The sequence below is a fragment of the Onychomys torridus genome, chromosome X (genome assembly GCF_903995425.1).
Source record: "Onychomys torridus chromosome X, mOncTor1.1, whole genome shotgun sequence".
NCBI classification, from domain to species: Eukaryota; Metazoa; Chordata; class Mammalia; order Rodentia; family Cricetidae; genus Onychomys; species Onychomys torridus.
The window spans coordinates 24,116,977-24,131,924 of record NC_050466.1 but is presented as its reverse complement, the minus strand read 5'-3'; the positions used below and the strand labels follow the sequence as shown (position 1 = coordinate 24,131,924).

Here is a 14,948-nt window from a genome sequence, read left to right as displayed (position 1 = left end):
TGGTGTGGATCATAAAATATGAGGAGAAAAAAGTAAGGGAGTTGAAAGATAAGTGTGCACACATTATTTATGGAGGATGGAGACTGAAATGAATGAGAAGAACAAGTAGACAATGTCTTGAATAATGATGACTTTGATGAGTAGTTATCACACAAATCTGTGTGCATCATAAAATATGAGGAATATTAAGGAGCAGAAGAGTCAAAAGACAAGTCTCCTCAGACTGAGATACAGAATGAAGGAAGAGAAGAATCCAGGGAAATGTGCAGAATAATGATGGCTTTTATGAGTTCTTTACTCACTGCCCTGGATCCTTCATAAATATAAGCCATATAGAAAATAAAAGAGCAACAAAAAAGAAGGGACAGATCCGTGTCTGTCATAAAATATGAGACAATAATGCCAACCAGGCTTGACAAAATAAAAACAAAAATAATTGAGTCTAGTACACTTGTAGAAAGACACAATATCTAGATTAATGTGGGCAAATCAAATGAGTGAGTGTAGAATTGTTTTACCTAAATAGAGTCAGCAAGCACTAGTTCGGCATTGCTGTGGCATAGCCCTCAACAAAGTTGACTGACAGAACCTTGGCAAGTTCACAAATAACCCATACATGCTCCAAAAGTGACCAACAATACTTGTACATTCTCTCCTCAGGCTCCTAACTCCAATCTGTAAGTAATTTGTGGAGAGTTTTCACAACTCTCTTCAACATAACCCCTATTTATCTTATTGAATATTTTGTGAAGATTTCTAAAGTGTTACTATAGGGACTGGAGAAATGGCTCAGCAGTTAAGATCATTCACTGCTCTCATAGAGCACAAAAATCGAGTTCCCAGCACTCACATGGCAGCTCACAACTGTCTATGACCCCAGTTCCATCGGCACTGTGCTCATGTGGTACATTTATATACATATTGGCAAAACACTGATATACATAAAATAAAAATTATAAATTTAAAGTAAACTGTTATTACAGAAATGAAGAGGTTTTCTTTACTTTTCCTTCTTGTTATGTTGGCTTAGAACCAGATTTGTCTGATTTGTCAATCATAGTTCAAAATCTAGAACACAAGGACTGTAAGTTTCTTCTATGTTAGAACCAATAGGATTGTAATGTGAGAGTGGCTGAGAAAATCAGACATGGCAAAGCAGGTGTCAGTGTTCAATGTACAGGTCAATGATCTGTATCACAAAATGGAAATATACAGAAATGCTGGTAGCACTAATTATACTATTTCCATTTTGTGTCTTGTAATTCATGTTAAGCACTATCCGTAGGGAACTCCAAATAGGTCCTATCAGCTTAAATTAGAACCAGTTGCTCAAACTGCAATAGAATTTAAAAAAAAACAAACTGTAGTTGCTACCTGTCTTCATCTGGAGATGCTTTGATTGTGAAGTTTCTGCTCTCAGAGTCTCTTCTGTTACTATTAGCCTTCAGATACTTGCCTTGAATGTTGATTATGTCGAAAGAATATAAAATCCCAGAGTAAAATTATTAGAGTTAATCAGAAAATCTTTGTTGGTCCAAAAATCATAGCCTTTCTGAATCTGAGATTTATCTTCCCAGCATACCATGAGCCCTATGTAGTTAAAAGAAAAAGAAACCATAATATTCAATGCTTTAGCAAAGTCATTTACATTATTCCATTTCTTTGGCCTTGTCTCCTTGAACATAATTCCTAAACAAGAGTTCAGAAGTGCCAAAACCAGGACTAGAGTCTGATGAAAACTCCCCTCCTGCCCACACCTCCAGTGAATGACAGGCCAGTAGGAAATTCTTGCTTTGATTCTATTCCATGGCCCTCCTTTTTAAGGTACACACTCCTAAAATATGTTACAGTTTTTCAATTTAGAGCTGAAAGCAGTGGGAACTTTTATGGACTGTGTCCTTCAGCAACAGTCTTGTTTAGGATCTAGAATAAAATATCATTTTGGCAAAGATGAAATTTATGCATTTAAAATGGAAGTATCAATAAATGTTTTACTTAAATTAGAGAAGGAAAGCATAATATCATTATAGAATACCATATATTCACTGTAGACTTCAAGATCACCCAACTAGGAGGTAGAGAGATGGCTCAGTAGATAAAGCACTTAGTTTGCAAGCTGAGTTCATATCCACAGAATCCATGCAAAGCCAGACAACATAGCACACATCTATAATCCCAGTTCCCTTCTAACAAGAGGGCAGGTGGAGATAGAGAAATTCACAAGAGCTAGCATTCTAGCTAGTCTAATATATGTAGCAGTCAACTAGAGGCACTGTCTCACAAAAGGTAGAAGACCAATGCCCAAGATTATCCTTGGACTTCCACATGCAAGTATAACATGCACCATACCTATACACAGTATATGCAAGCACTGTGTCACCCAACTAAGTTTGCTCACTTGGTTCTATTTTCTAGACACAGTGATTTGGCAGTGTGTATCATGAGCTTTAAAATATTCATTCTTTTATGAGTTGTTGCATAGAAAATATACACAAAAAGTGATACTGCTGATTACCTGTGATGAAAATACCAGAAAGAAGAGGGTCAACAGGGACTTCAGTCATAGCTAGAAGGTATTTGTATATTAACTAATGCCATTCATTTTAATTTTGACAAGCCAAAAAGTATAATTGCACAAATAGAACACTCTCCTAAGGAGATAAGAAAGGAGTATAGAAAAAAAAATGAAGAAACAGCATGTCTTCAAATAAAAGGTGAATTAAATAAGCCATGGAATATTGCTTTAAGGATAAATAATGTAATAACATAAATACATGTTCTCAATGCATCAGATAATATTAATAACATAATGTTAACTTTAAAATGTCAGAATTGCAAATGATAACTAATATGATCCCAATGTTGATGCATAAAAAATATACTATCCACAAAATATTATTAGTACTTATTTGTGGTTGGTGAAATTATTGTTTTCTTCTCTAGGCTTGTGTATTTTCCAAAGTTTCTACAACCTGACAGCTACATTCTTATTTTATCATGCTTTTTTGATTTCCTTTGATCTTTTGTTGCAGGCGTGCCTGTGTGATTCGAGGCCAAGTAGTGGCCATGGATGGAACCCCTCTTGTGGGAGTCAATGTCAGTTTCTTGCATCACAGTGATTATGGCTTTACCATCAGTCGGCAAGATGGAAGGTATGTCTTTTGCTTCTGATGATTGTAAGAGCAGAGTACTGACATTTGGCCATAGGTAAAGCCAGGACTCAATATGACAGCAATACTAAGCACATCTTCCTTTTAGTTGTATCCAGAAAAGTAAATAGTGACATTTATTTCCTCTATTACCAATTTAAGTCAAACCACATTTCTACCATTTCACTATTATTTTCAAGCCTGTTTGAAACACTGGGCATGTGGTCATTTAATTCCATTTATAAATTTAACTTCAAAGTTTAGTGAGATGATGCCAATAATAAATGATGAAGTATGGAATACATAAGCTGTTCTTCCCCAATAAGCCTAAAAATATTTCAGATATTTTAGAAATGACCATGTAAAAAGATTTCCTCTAAAAGTTCAAAAGTAATGTGTCTTCCCTGATATTTGAAGTGTAGCTGAGGAATAGAATGGTAGAGCAGCATGTACAGGGCCTGAGTTTGATCCCCAGCATCACAAAAACAAAGCCCCCTTCCAAGTTACCTGTTTCTGTAGTGACTTCACCTGATGTATGGCAAGCGCAGCCAACCCATGTAACTATACTGAGTTAGTGTCAAGTATCAACCACCAAGATTCTCTGAGACCTGGGAAATATGACCTCAAAGTTAAGCCTTTTCTCTCCAGAAAAGGATTTTCTCCCCAAAACATTTTTGCTGCTGTCACTTCAATAGACATTTATTCAGAATCCTTGAGTCAATAGACCCATGTGTCCATCTTGAAGGTAGCTATTTATGACACTTGGGAACACTATAATAATAGCCTTGGGGTGCCCTAGTCTCCAGGTGGCTACCCTTGATGCGTCCTACTCATAACAAACCACTTCAGTACTCACAAAAAGAACTGTTGGCTCAGAGCTTTATCACAGTGTGAGAGACTATCTTATTTCAAGAACCTACAATCAACCCTTATTAGTCCTACCCACTTCAGAAATGCTAATTGTTCAACTTGAGCTGTGCTGAATTTATTTTTTTCCAACTGGCTGTCAAGAAAATGTGTGTAAAAATTAAAGACCATAAAGAGGTTTTTAACCTACTTAAGACAAGAAACTGGTTTTAGAGATTTTAGAAATTATTTATATGTAAATTACATTACTAACCAGCTATCAAGTTATTATAACAAGCTTCACAAAGCTGTTAGGGAAACAATATTTCCTGTCAAATATTCCATAATTAGAACTCTCTGTTACTTCAAGTGGACCTTTCTCTCATTTGGATTGAATGACAGAATTTTGCACATTCACTCATCAGTAACTGATATACAAAACTACCCTCTGCCATGCCAGTATCTGGTACCATGTGTATTAATCAAGAAAAGAATTGTTTCTTAAACTTTTTATGACCTGTCATGGGGGTGTGATGGAGGCCTCAATTTGAATCAATGCTTCATTGTATATTTATAAAAGAATGTAAAAGAATCTTAATGTCTAAAATGTCTAAAAGCTTCTATTTCCTGATTACAGAACACATTAAAGACAATAATTTTGTTGACATTTGTACACTTTGTGTTTAAAATGCCAAGCCCTTACTCTGATGAGCTTTCTGTGGAAAACTGGTTTATGTAAATGGGAGATACTAGCATGAGTTGCCTCTGGCAATGACATTCTTGTTGGGATCCGTAAAGAGTATATACGTTCAAAATATGTACCCTAAATGCCATCCAGACTGTCCCATTAGCATTTCTTAGACATAACGTGACTGTGACAAGATTTTTCTTTTATATGTCTACTTGTTGCTACCCCAGACTAAGTACATTCCTAAAGTAAAATATCATATGGAAAATACATCCAAAAATAAGGACTATAGCTGGGTGGAGGTGGTGCACACCTTTAATACCAGCACTCGGGAGACAGAGCCAGGCGGATCTCTGTGAGTTCGAGGCCCACCTGGGCTACAGAGTGAGTTCCAGGAAAGGTGAAAAGCTACACAGAGAAACCCTGTATCAAAAAAAAAAGTCTATAGAGAAGCCAGTACTAACATGTAGATACCAAGTAGACAGAGTGGGAGATGCCAGGTGCTGAGAAGGCTTTCTGTCTCCATGTGTCTGTCCCAAGAATCTGCTGCAGTGCTTACAATTCCCACCAGCAGCATCACTATCTTGGGCTAACAACAGAATGCAAGAGATGGAAGAGAGGACCTCTGGTGTTGAAGGTACGTTAGAAGAAATAGATTCATCAGTCAAAGAAAACACTAAAACCAACAAAGTCATGACCCAAAATGTTCAAGAAATTTGGGACACCATGAAAAGACCTAACCTACAAATAATAGGGATAGAGGAAGGAGAAGAATACCAACTCAAAGGCACAGAAAATATATTTAACAAGATCATAGAAGAAAACTTTCCCAACTTAAAGAAGAAAATGCCTATGAAGATACAAGAAGCCTATAGAACACCAAACAGACTAGACCCCCAAAAAAAGTCCCCTCGCCACATAATAATTAAACAACTAAACGTACAGAATAAAGAAAGAATATTAAGGGCAGCAAAGGAAAAAGGCCAAGTGACTTATAAAGGCAAACCCATCAGAATAATACCTAATTTCTCAATGGAGACTTTGAAAGCCAGAAGGACCTGGACAGATATAATGCAGACACTAATAGACCATGGATGCCAGCCTAGACTAATATACCCAACAAAACTTTCAATCATCATAGATGGAGTGAACAAGACCTTTCAAGACAAAACCAGACTTAAGCAATACTTATCCACAAACCCAGCCCTACAGAAAGCACTAGAAGGAAAATTCCAACCTAAGGAAGGCAGACACAACCATGAAAACACAGGCAATAGATAACACCACAGCAGTAAACCCCAAAGAGGAGAAGTATACACACATTACCACCAAAAAATAAAAATAACAATAGGAACGAACAATCACTCATCATTAATATCCCTTAATATCAATAGACTTAGTTCACCTATAAAAAGACACAGACTAACAGAATGGATACGAAAACAGGACCCATCTTTCTGCTGCATACAAGAAACACACCTCAAATTCAAAGACAGACACCTCCTAAGAATAAAAGGCTGGGAAAAGACTTTCCAATCAAATGGTCTTAAGAAGCAAGCTGGTGTAGCCATCCTAATATCCAGCAAAATAGACTTCAAACTAAAGTCAATCAAAAGAGATGATGAAGGACATTACATACTCATCGCAGGAAAGCTCCACCAAGATGAAGTCTCAATTCTGAACATTTATGCACCAAACACAAGGGCACCCACATATGTAAAAGAAACATTACTAAAGCTTAACTCACATAAAACCCCACACATTAATAGTGGGAGACTTCAACACCCCACTTTCACTTCTGGACAGATCGGCCAAATTGAAACTTAACAGAGACGTAATGGACTTAACTGATGTTATGGCTCAAATGGACTTAATCGATATCTACAGAACATTCCACCAAAGCAAAAAAGAATATACTTTCTTCTCAGCACCCCATGGAACCTTCTCTAAAATCGACCACATACTTGGCCACAAAGCAAATCTCAACAGATACAAAACAATTGGAATAACCTCCTGTGTTCTATCAGACCACCATGGTTTAAAGTTAGATTTCAACAACAGAAAAAACTACAGAAATCCTACAATCTCATGGAAACTGAATAATGCTCAACTGAATCACCAATGGGTTAAGGAAGAAATAAAGAAAGAAATTAAAGACTTCCTAGAGATCAATGAAAATGAATACACCACATACCCAAACTTACGGGATACTATGAAAGCAGTGCTAAGAGGGAAATTCATAGCACTGAATGCCCACATAAAGAAGCTGAAGAAATCTCAGGCTAGTGACTTGACAGCACACCTGAAAGCCCTTGAACAGGAAGAAGCAAAGTCTCCCAGGAGGAACAGATGCCAGGAAATTATCAAATTGAGAGCTGAAATCAATAAAATAGAAATAAAGAGAACAATACAAAGGATTAATGAAACAAAGAGTTGGTTCTTTGAGAAGATTAACAAGATAGACAAGCCATTATCCAAACTAACCAAAAGACAGAGAGAGAGAGCATCCAAATTAACAAAATCAGAAATGAAAAGGGGGACATAACAACAGACAATGAGGAAATCCAGAGAATCATCAGGTCATACTTCAAAAATCTCTACTCCACAAAATGGGAAAATCTAAAAGAAATGGATAATTTTCTGGATAGGTACCACATACCTAAGTTAAATCAAGACCAGATAAACCAATTAAATAGTCCAATTATCCCTAAGGAAATTGAATCAGCCATTAAAAGTCTCCCAACCAAAAAAAGCCCTGGAACTGATGGTTTCACTGCAGAATTCTACCAGATCTTCAAAGAAGACTTAATACCAATACTCTTTAAATTGTTCCACACAATAGAAGCAGAAGGTACATTACCAAACTCCTTCAATGAGGCTACAATTACCCTGATTCCTAAACCAAACAAAGATGCAACAAAGAAAGAAAACTACAGACCGATCATCCTCATGAACATTGATGCAAAAATACGCAATGAAATTCTGGCAAACAGACTCCAAGAACACATCAAAACAATTATCCACCATAATCAAGTAGGCTTCATCCCAGGGATGCAAGGGAGGTTCAACATACTAAAGTTCGTTAATGTAATACACCATATAAACAAACTCAAAGAAAAAACCACATGATCATCTCACTAGATGCAGAAAAGGCATTTGACAAAATCCAACACCCCTTCATGATAAAGGTCTTGGAGCGATCAGGAATAAAGGGAACATACCTAAACATAATAAAGGCAATCTATAGCAAGCCAACAGCCAACATCAAATTAAATGGAGAGAAACTCAAATCAATACCACTAAAATCAGGAACAAGGCAAGGCTGTCCCCTCTCCCCATACTTATTCAATATAGTACTTGAAGTTCTATCCAGAGCTATAAGACAACATAAAGAGATTAAGGGGATACAAATTGGAAAGGAAGAAGTCAAGCTCTCCCTATTTGCAGATGACATGTTAGTATACATGAGTGACCCCAAAAATTCAACCAAGGAACTGATACAGCTAATAAAAACCTTCAGCAACATTGCAGGATACAAGATCAACTAAGAAAAATCAATAGCCCTCCTATATACAGTAGAGAAACAGGCTGAGAAGGAAATCAGAGATACATCACCCTTTACAATAGCCACAAATGATATAAAATACCTTGGGGTTACTCTAACTAAGCATGTGAAGGACCTATATGACAAGAACTTTAAGTCCCTGAAAAAAGAAATTGAAGAAGATGTCAGAAAATGGAAATATCTCCCATGCTCATGGATAGGCAGGATTAACATAGTAAAAATGGCGGTCTTAACAAAAGCAATCTACAGATTCAATGCAATTCCTATCAAATTACCAACACAATTCTTCACAGATCTGGAAAGAATAATACTCAACTTCATATGGAAAAACAAAAAACCCAGGATAGCCAAAAGACTCCTGTACAATAAAATAACCTCTGGATGCATCACAATCCACAACCTCTAGCTCTATTATAGAGCTACTATAATAAAAACAACTTGGTACTGGCATAAAAACTGACATGTGGACCAATGGAATCGAATTGAAGACCCTGACATTAACCCGCACACCTATGAACATACAATTTTTGACAAAGAAGCCAAAAATGTTCAATGGAAAAAAGAAAGCATCTTCAACAAATGGTGCTGGCATAACTGGATGTCAATGTGTAGAAGGCTGCAAATAGATCCATATCTGTCACCATGCATAAAACTTAAATCCAAGTGGATCAAAGACCTCAACATAAATCCAGCTACTCTGAACCTGATAGTAGAGAAAGTAGGAAGTACTCTTGTACGCATTGGCACTGGAGATCACTTTCTAAATATAACACCAGTAGCACAGACACTGAGAGAAACAATCAATGGGACCTGTTGAAACTGAGAAGCTTTTGTAGAACAAAGGACATGGTCAACAAGACAAAGCGACAGCCTACAGAATGGGAAAAGGTCTTCACCAACCCCACATCTGACAGAGGGCTGATATTCAGAATATATAAAGAACTCAAGAAATTAGACATCAAAATGCCCAACAGTCCAATTAAGAAATGGGCTATAGAACTAAACAGAGAATTCTCCTCAGAGGAAGTTCAAATGGCTGAAAGACATTTAAGGAATTGCTCAACATCCCTAATTATCCAGGAAATGCAAATCAAAACGACTCTGAGATACCACCTTACACCTGTCAGAATGGCTAAGATCAAAAGCACAGAAGACAGCTTATGCTGGAGAGGGTGTGGAGCAAGGGGAACTCTCCTCCAATGATGGTGGGAATGCAAGCTTGTACAGCCACTTTGGAAATCAATATGGCACTTCCTTAGAAAATTGGGAATCCATCTCCCCCAAGACCCAGCTGTAGCACTCTTGGGCATATACCCAAGGCATGCTCAATCATACCACAAGGGCATTTGTTCAGCTATGTTTGTATCAGCTTTGTTTGTAATAGCCAGAACCTGGAAACAACCTAGATGCCCTTCAACTGAAGAATGGATAAAGAAAATATGGTACATATACACAATGGAGTACTACTCAGCAGAGAAAAACAATGACATCATGAGGTTTGCAGGCAAATGGATGGATCTAGAAAAAATCATCCTGAGTGAGGTAACCCAGACTCAGAAGGACAAACATGGTATGTACTCACTCATAGGAGTATACTAGATGTAAAACAAAGATGACTAGACTGCTACACAACTCCAGGGAGGCTACCTAGAAAATGGGACCCTAGGAAAGACACAGGGATCACCCAATGACAGAGAAATGGATGAGATCTACATGAACAACCTGGACGACAGTGGGAGTAATGAAGGGCAAGATTTGATGGAAAGAAAGCTTATGGGAGGAGGAGATCCCAGCTGGATCAAGAACAGAAAGGGAGAACAAGGAATAACAGACCATAATAAATGAAGACCAAATGAGAACAGGAATAGGCAGAGTGCTCGAGAGGTCCCCAGAAATCCACAATGATACATCCTCTGTAGACTGCTGTCAATGGTGGAGAGAAAGCCTGATCTGACCTAGTCCTGTGATCAGATGGCTAAACACCCTACTGTTGTGCTGGAACTCTCGTCCAATAACTGATGGAAGTGGATGCAGAGATCCTCAGCCAGGCCCCAGGTGGAGCTCCAGGTGTCCAACTGTCGAGAAAGAGGAGGGTCTGCAAGAGCGTGAATTGTTGAATGCAAGATTGCAAAAAGCACAGGGACAAATAGCCAAACGAATGGAAGCACATAAATTATTAACCAAAGGCTGTGGAGCCCCCAGCTGGATCAGGCCCTCTGGATAAGTGAGACAATTGAATAGCTTGATCTGCTTGGGAGGCACCCAGTCTGTGGGACGAGGATCTGTCCTTAGTGCATGACCTGCCTGTTTGAAACATTGGGCTTACACAGGGACACTTTGCTCAGTCTGGAAGGAGGTGACAGGACCTGCCTGTACTGAATCCACCAGGTTTAAATGAATCCCCAGGGGTGCCTTGATCCTGGAGGACATGGGAATGGAGGGGAGGGGCTGGGAGGAAGGTGGGGGTGGGGCAAGGAGGGGGAACGATAGGGGAACCCATGGCTGATGTATAAAATTTAAAACACATAATAATTAAGAAAATAATAATAAAAAAAATTAAGTAGGTTCCTGAGAAATACTAGGTGTTTCAGGAACCTTCTCTAAAGACTGGAAGATAAAGACAGTTTCCTCTGATCTATCCCTATTGATGGATATCATAAGGTACCAGAGAGGTTTCAGTAATTTTCCACCTATGTACTGGACTGGTTTGACATCTTATAAATTGGGGAAAGTCTAGAAACGACCCTTCTTGGGGCTTTTATACTCCCTGTCACATAACATGAGAACATATTCTTAATATATAAATGGAGGGGATTTATGACAGGAAAAATGTTAAAGAACAAGTCATTCTGAGGCCATTCTATTTGGCATTGCAATGGTTGACACTAGTTTTATTGCATAAATCTGCCTTCTACTTCCATGTCAATGAGTAAGCCAGGCAATATTTCCTATGTACAACCAGGTGGGAAAAAAAGAAGCATTAGTCAATGCTCTCCAAGAAGATAGAGAAACTAGAACATTTATATGTTAAGTGTAGGTATTTAGACAACAAGATCTAACTTCTATAATATATATATTATATATGTTATGTATATATATACATTCCTTGTTTATTTACAGAAGTAATGTGTTCATTACTATATAGCTGTAAATATAAACATGTAATAGTAGATCTCTTATTAATAATATGTAACTACAGCTCACAGATATTTAAAAAACTAATTCAGACACAAAGTTAATATGATAGAAATAAGACTCAAGCTGAGATGTGTTTAAAGTCAAACTCACTCTTCCCACACAAAAATAGTGACTGCTCTGTCTGCTTAATCTTTGTAGAAACATGAATATTCCTAGATAGGTATGTTATTATTAGGATGATTTATTGACCTTTTGTGTCTTCATATTTGTTATTGTCATTGTTTGTTTCTTTTTTCAATAAATAAGCACTCTAATTTTAAGGAGTCAAGGCTTAATGTTCGTACAAAGCAAATGAATTTGACAAAGTACATGAGATCATGTCTTTGTAAAAGGTGATCAAAAGAAAGATTTCTTGACACATAGTATACTTTCCACCATGACATTTGTCTTAAACTGCTCCTATGCTATCATGAATTCAACCATTCTGTCTAAAATTACAAGCTGTTTGGATTTACTTTTGAGTTCAAACCAAGATTATTTCCTAATTCAGTTCATAAAATTCTCCTTTTGGGATCCATCTTAATATTACTGCTACTTCACTAAAAAGGCAACAATAACAATATAATATTATCCATCCTTTGCTACTATTCATTATCTTTACCTGGAAAATTTCGTCAACAAAAAATGAATGATAATACTTGACTAACCCTAATAAATGTCATATAAAGGAAGTGGTAAGATGTCCATAGTTTGATTGGCTTCCCTATCAGGCTTTTTAGCATTGAAAAAGTGTTTTTACTGAAGGACAATTTCTAATGTAGGGATGTGCTTATATTGTTCTCTTAAGGACTTGGATTGCTTAGAATATTAAGGAGCATCATATTGTCTTTTATCCATTTTTAAGATATAATGATAATAATTCATCATTTTGTTACTTTTTATCATATTCTGTCTTTCTGAGTGTTTTCAAGTACATTACCTCAAAGACATCATTATACTTAAAAAAGAAGTGAGGTGGAACCATCAGTGCAGAATGAAATGAAATCTGAGGCTTTTATGCTCCAACACAATAGTCTTGTCAGAGAACACTTCTATTGCAGGACATAGTTGGCTTACAGAAGAGATAGTCTTCTTTTGTCAGAGATACAGAAGAGCTGGAGGCAGAGATGAGTAGGAAGAGTTACCAATTGTCTTTCAGTAAGAAGCCAGAATCAGAAATCCTAAATATAGAATTCAAGCACAATCAGTAGCTGAAGATGGTTGTTAGCTGCAGGAGGTTCATGCATGGTTTAGTTCTAATTTCCCTGAACACTTTTCCTGTGCTGGTATGTTTCTCCCAAAGTTATGTTAGAGACACTGTATGGTTTCTGACACTGTGTCTGTGACCCTGGACAAGACATTTAACCTTTGGCTCTTTCCTTTTATACATATATATGCATATTTGTAAATATACCTATATACTATATATAGTTATTTATAGAGTTTATCAGGATGAATATGCTTATTTAAAATCCTGAAAAATATTAGCTAGTCATCTTTGTGTGATCCTTAACACAAGGGGAAGCAGTATTGTCAGATTTGGCTTTACAAAAAATACATGTAATGATTTTGTTTAAGACAATATGAAAATTGTTATTTTTGAGTCTGGTGAATATCAACTACCTGTACAAAATCCGATATCAAAAGCCTACTGAATGATAAAAAGAAATCATCCATGAAATGAACACCAAGTGATTGGAAATTTGTAAAACAGAAAATAAAAGTGGATATAATTTCCCAAAAGTAATAAAGAAAGCTATCATTGACCTATTTTTATTTTAAAATTTGGTGGGTTTTTTGACTGCTCATGTCATTCATGATGTTTCTCCTTCTCCTCATGCTCCCCTCTCCATCCTCCTCGTCTTCTTTCTCTTCCTCCTTTTCCTCTCCTTTTTTTTTTCTTCTTAGCTTTGACCTCGTAGCCATTGGTGGTATCTCTGTCATCTTGCTCTTTGACCGTTCACCTTTCCTGTCTGAAAAGAGAACACTCTGGTTGCCCTGGAATCAGTTTATTGTGGTGGAAAAAGTAATCATGCAGAGAACTGTATCAGACACACCGTCCTGTGATATTTCCAACTTCATCAGCCCAAACCCTATTGTGCTTCCTTCTCCACTTACATCATTTGGAGGATCCTGTCCAGAAAGGGGAACTATTGTTCCTGAGCTGCAGGTAAGCATATTGGGCTTCACAAGTATAAAGTTAGAGTCATTAGGATGTTTGGCAGTGTATTATGGCTGGTTTTTTCAATCATTCTTGTTGTCCCTATATTATAGATGCCTTATTTTTCAAAAGAAGCATTTAAATGAAGTCTTTCTAGTACATTATTGACAAGGATATTAGGGCGCTATATGTGGCCATCAAATAGCAAGATAAACTAGCTGTCGAGAGAAATGCTCAACTTTGACCTAATTAACACAGTGCCCTAAAAAACAGGGTGAGCTGCCTTAATAGTGATAACAGAAAATCAATGAGCTTGGAATGTTTGTGGTTCTGAAATTGAAGATGCTTTAAAAATCTATTTTCTTCCATTGTGAAGGTTGTATTTACTGTTGTTCTCAGAAGGCATGGAAGTTCTTGTTTATCTGTATTTAATGAAGATAGTTTTCAAGCCTGGAGGGAGTGTGTTTTACACAACATTACTTCTAAGTATTTGTCCTTTATAGTTCAGCATTGCTGAGAATTATTATTTATTGGAATTCAGTTTTAAGCCACTCTGATAGTCATAGCACTGGTCCTATACAACATTAAAGAAACATTCTAATGATATGTAAAAGTGGATGTCACATAAATGGACTTGTAAGTCTTACATATCCAAAAATCAAGAAGTGTACTCCTAAAAGAACTTAATAGACACTCCAAGATTGAGTTGACTTTACTTCCATCATAACAGCCCCAAAGCTCTCAGAACTCCCTACAAACGAAGACCTCACACAAAAATAACCCTCTCTGGAAAAAGTAATTCAGAGTATTGGCTGTCTTGACTATTCTAACACTTTTCCTTAGGAAATAAGAAAGGCAGGAAAGTAATGAATATATCTAATTCTTTCACAGATGTCACTAGAAAGTATAGGTCTTTGTTTAACACAAAGGTTTTCAAAATTAGAATTATTTCCTTGTGGAAATGAAATACTAAGGTAACAAATGTGTTATCACTAACTACAGATATAATATGAAAAAAGGTAGTAGACAGTTTTAATATATAGTGTAGAGTTGAAAGTAATGGACAATGAGTATAAAAGAGGGGCTAGAGTGATGACTCGTCAGTTAAGTACACTTGTTATTCTTCCTGAGGATCCAAGTCTCATTCCAAGCTTCATGGAATCAGATGCCCTCTTCTAGCCCTCATGGGCACCTGCACTCATATGTTCATACTCACACACAGACACACAGACACACAGACACACAGGTACACACAAAAAAAATCATTAAAAATAAACAAATCTTTTTAAAAGGGTTTACAAGAGAGATTGGGTGATTAGAAATAACAAAAAATCCCCCAAACGTGGAAAAGTATGTGTTGTT

The 14,948-nt window shown here is 36.9% G+C and overlaps 1 protein-coding gene across 1 annotated transcript in view; it reads left to right on the top strand.

Moving 5' to 3' along the window:
* The window catches only part of Tenm1 (teneurin transmembrane protein 1), an 811,545-nt gene that overhangs the window by 661,701 nt on the left and 134,896 nt on the right, over nt 1-14,948 (top strand). Inside the window, exons 19-20 of the mRNA XM_036174144.1 lie at nt 3,033-3,152; nt 13,334-13,595. Of these exons, the coding sequence (XP_036030037.1) occupies nt 3,033-3,152; nt 13,334-13,595 (382 nt within the window). The remainder of the gene's footprint in view (nt 1-3,032; nt 3,153-13,333; nt 13,596-14,948) is intronic.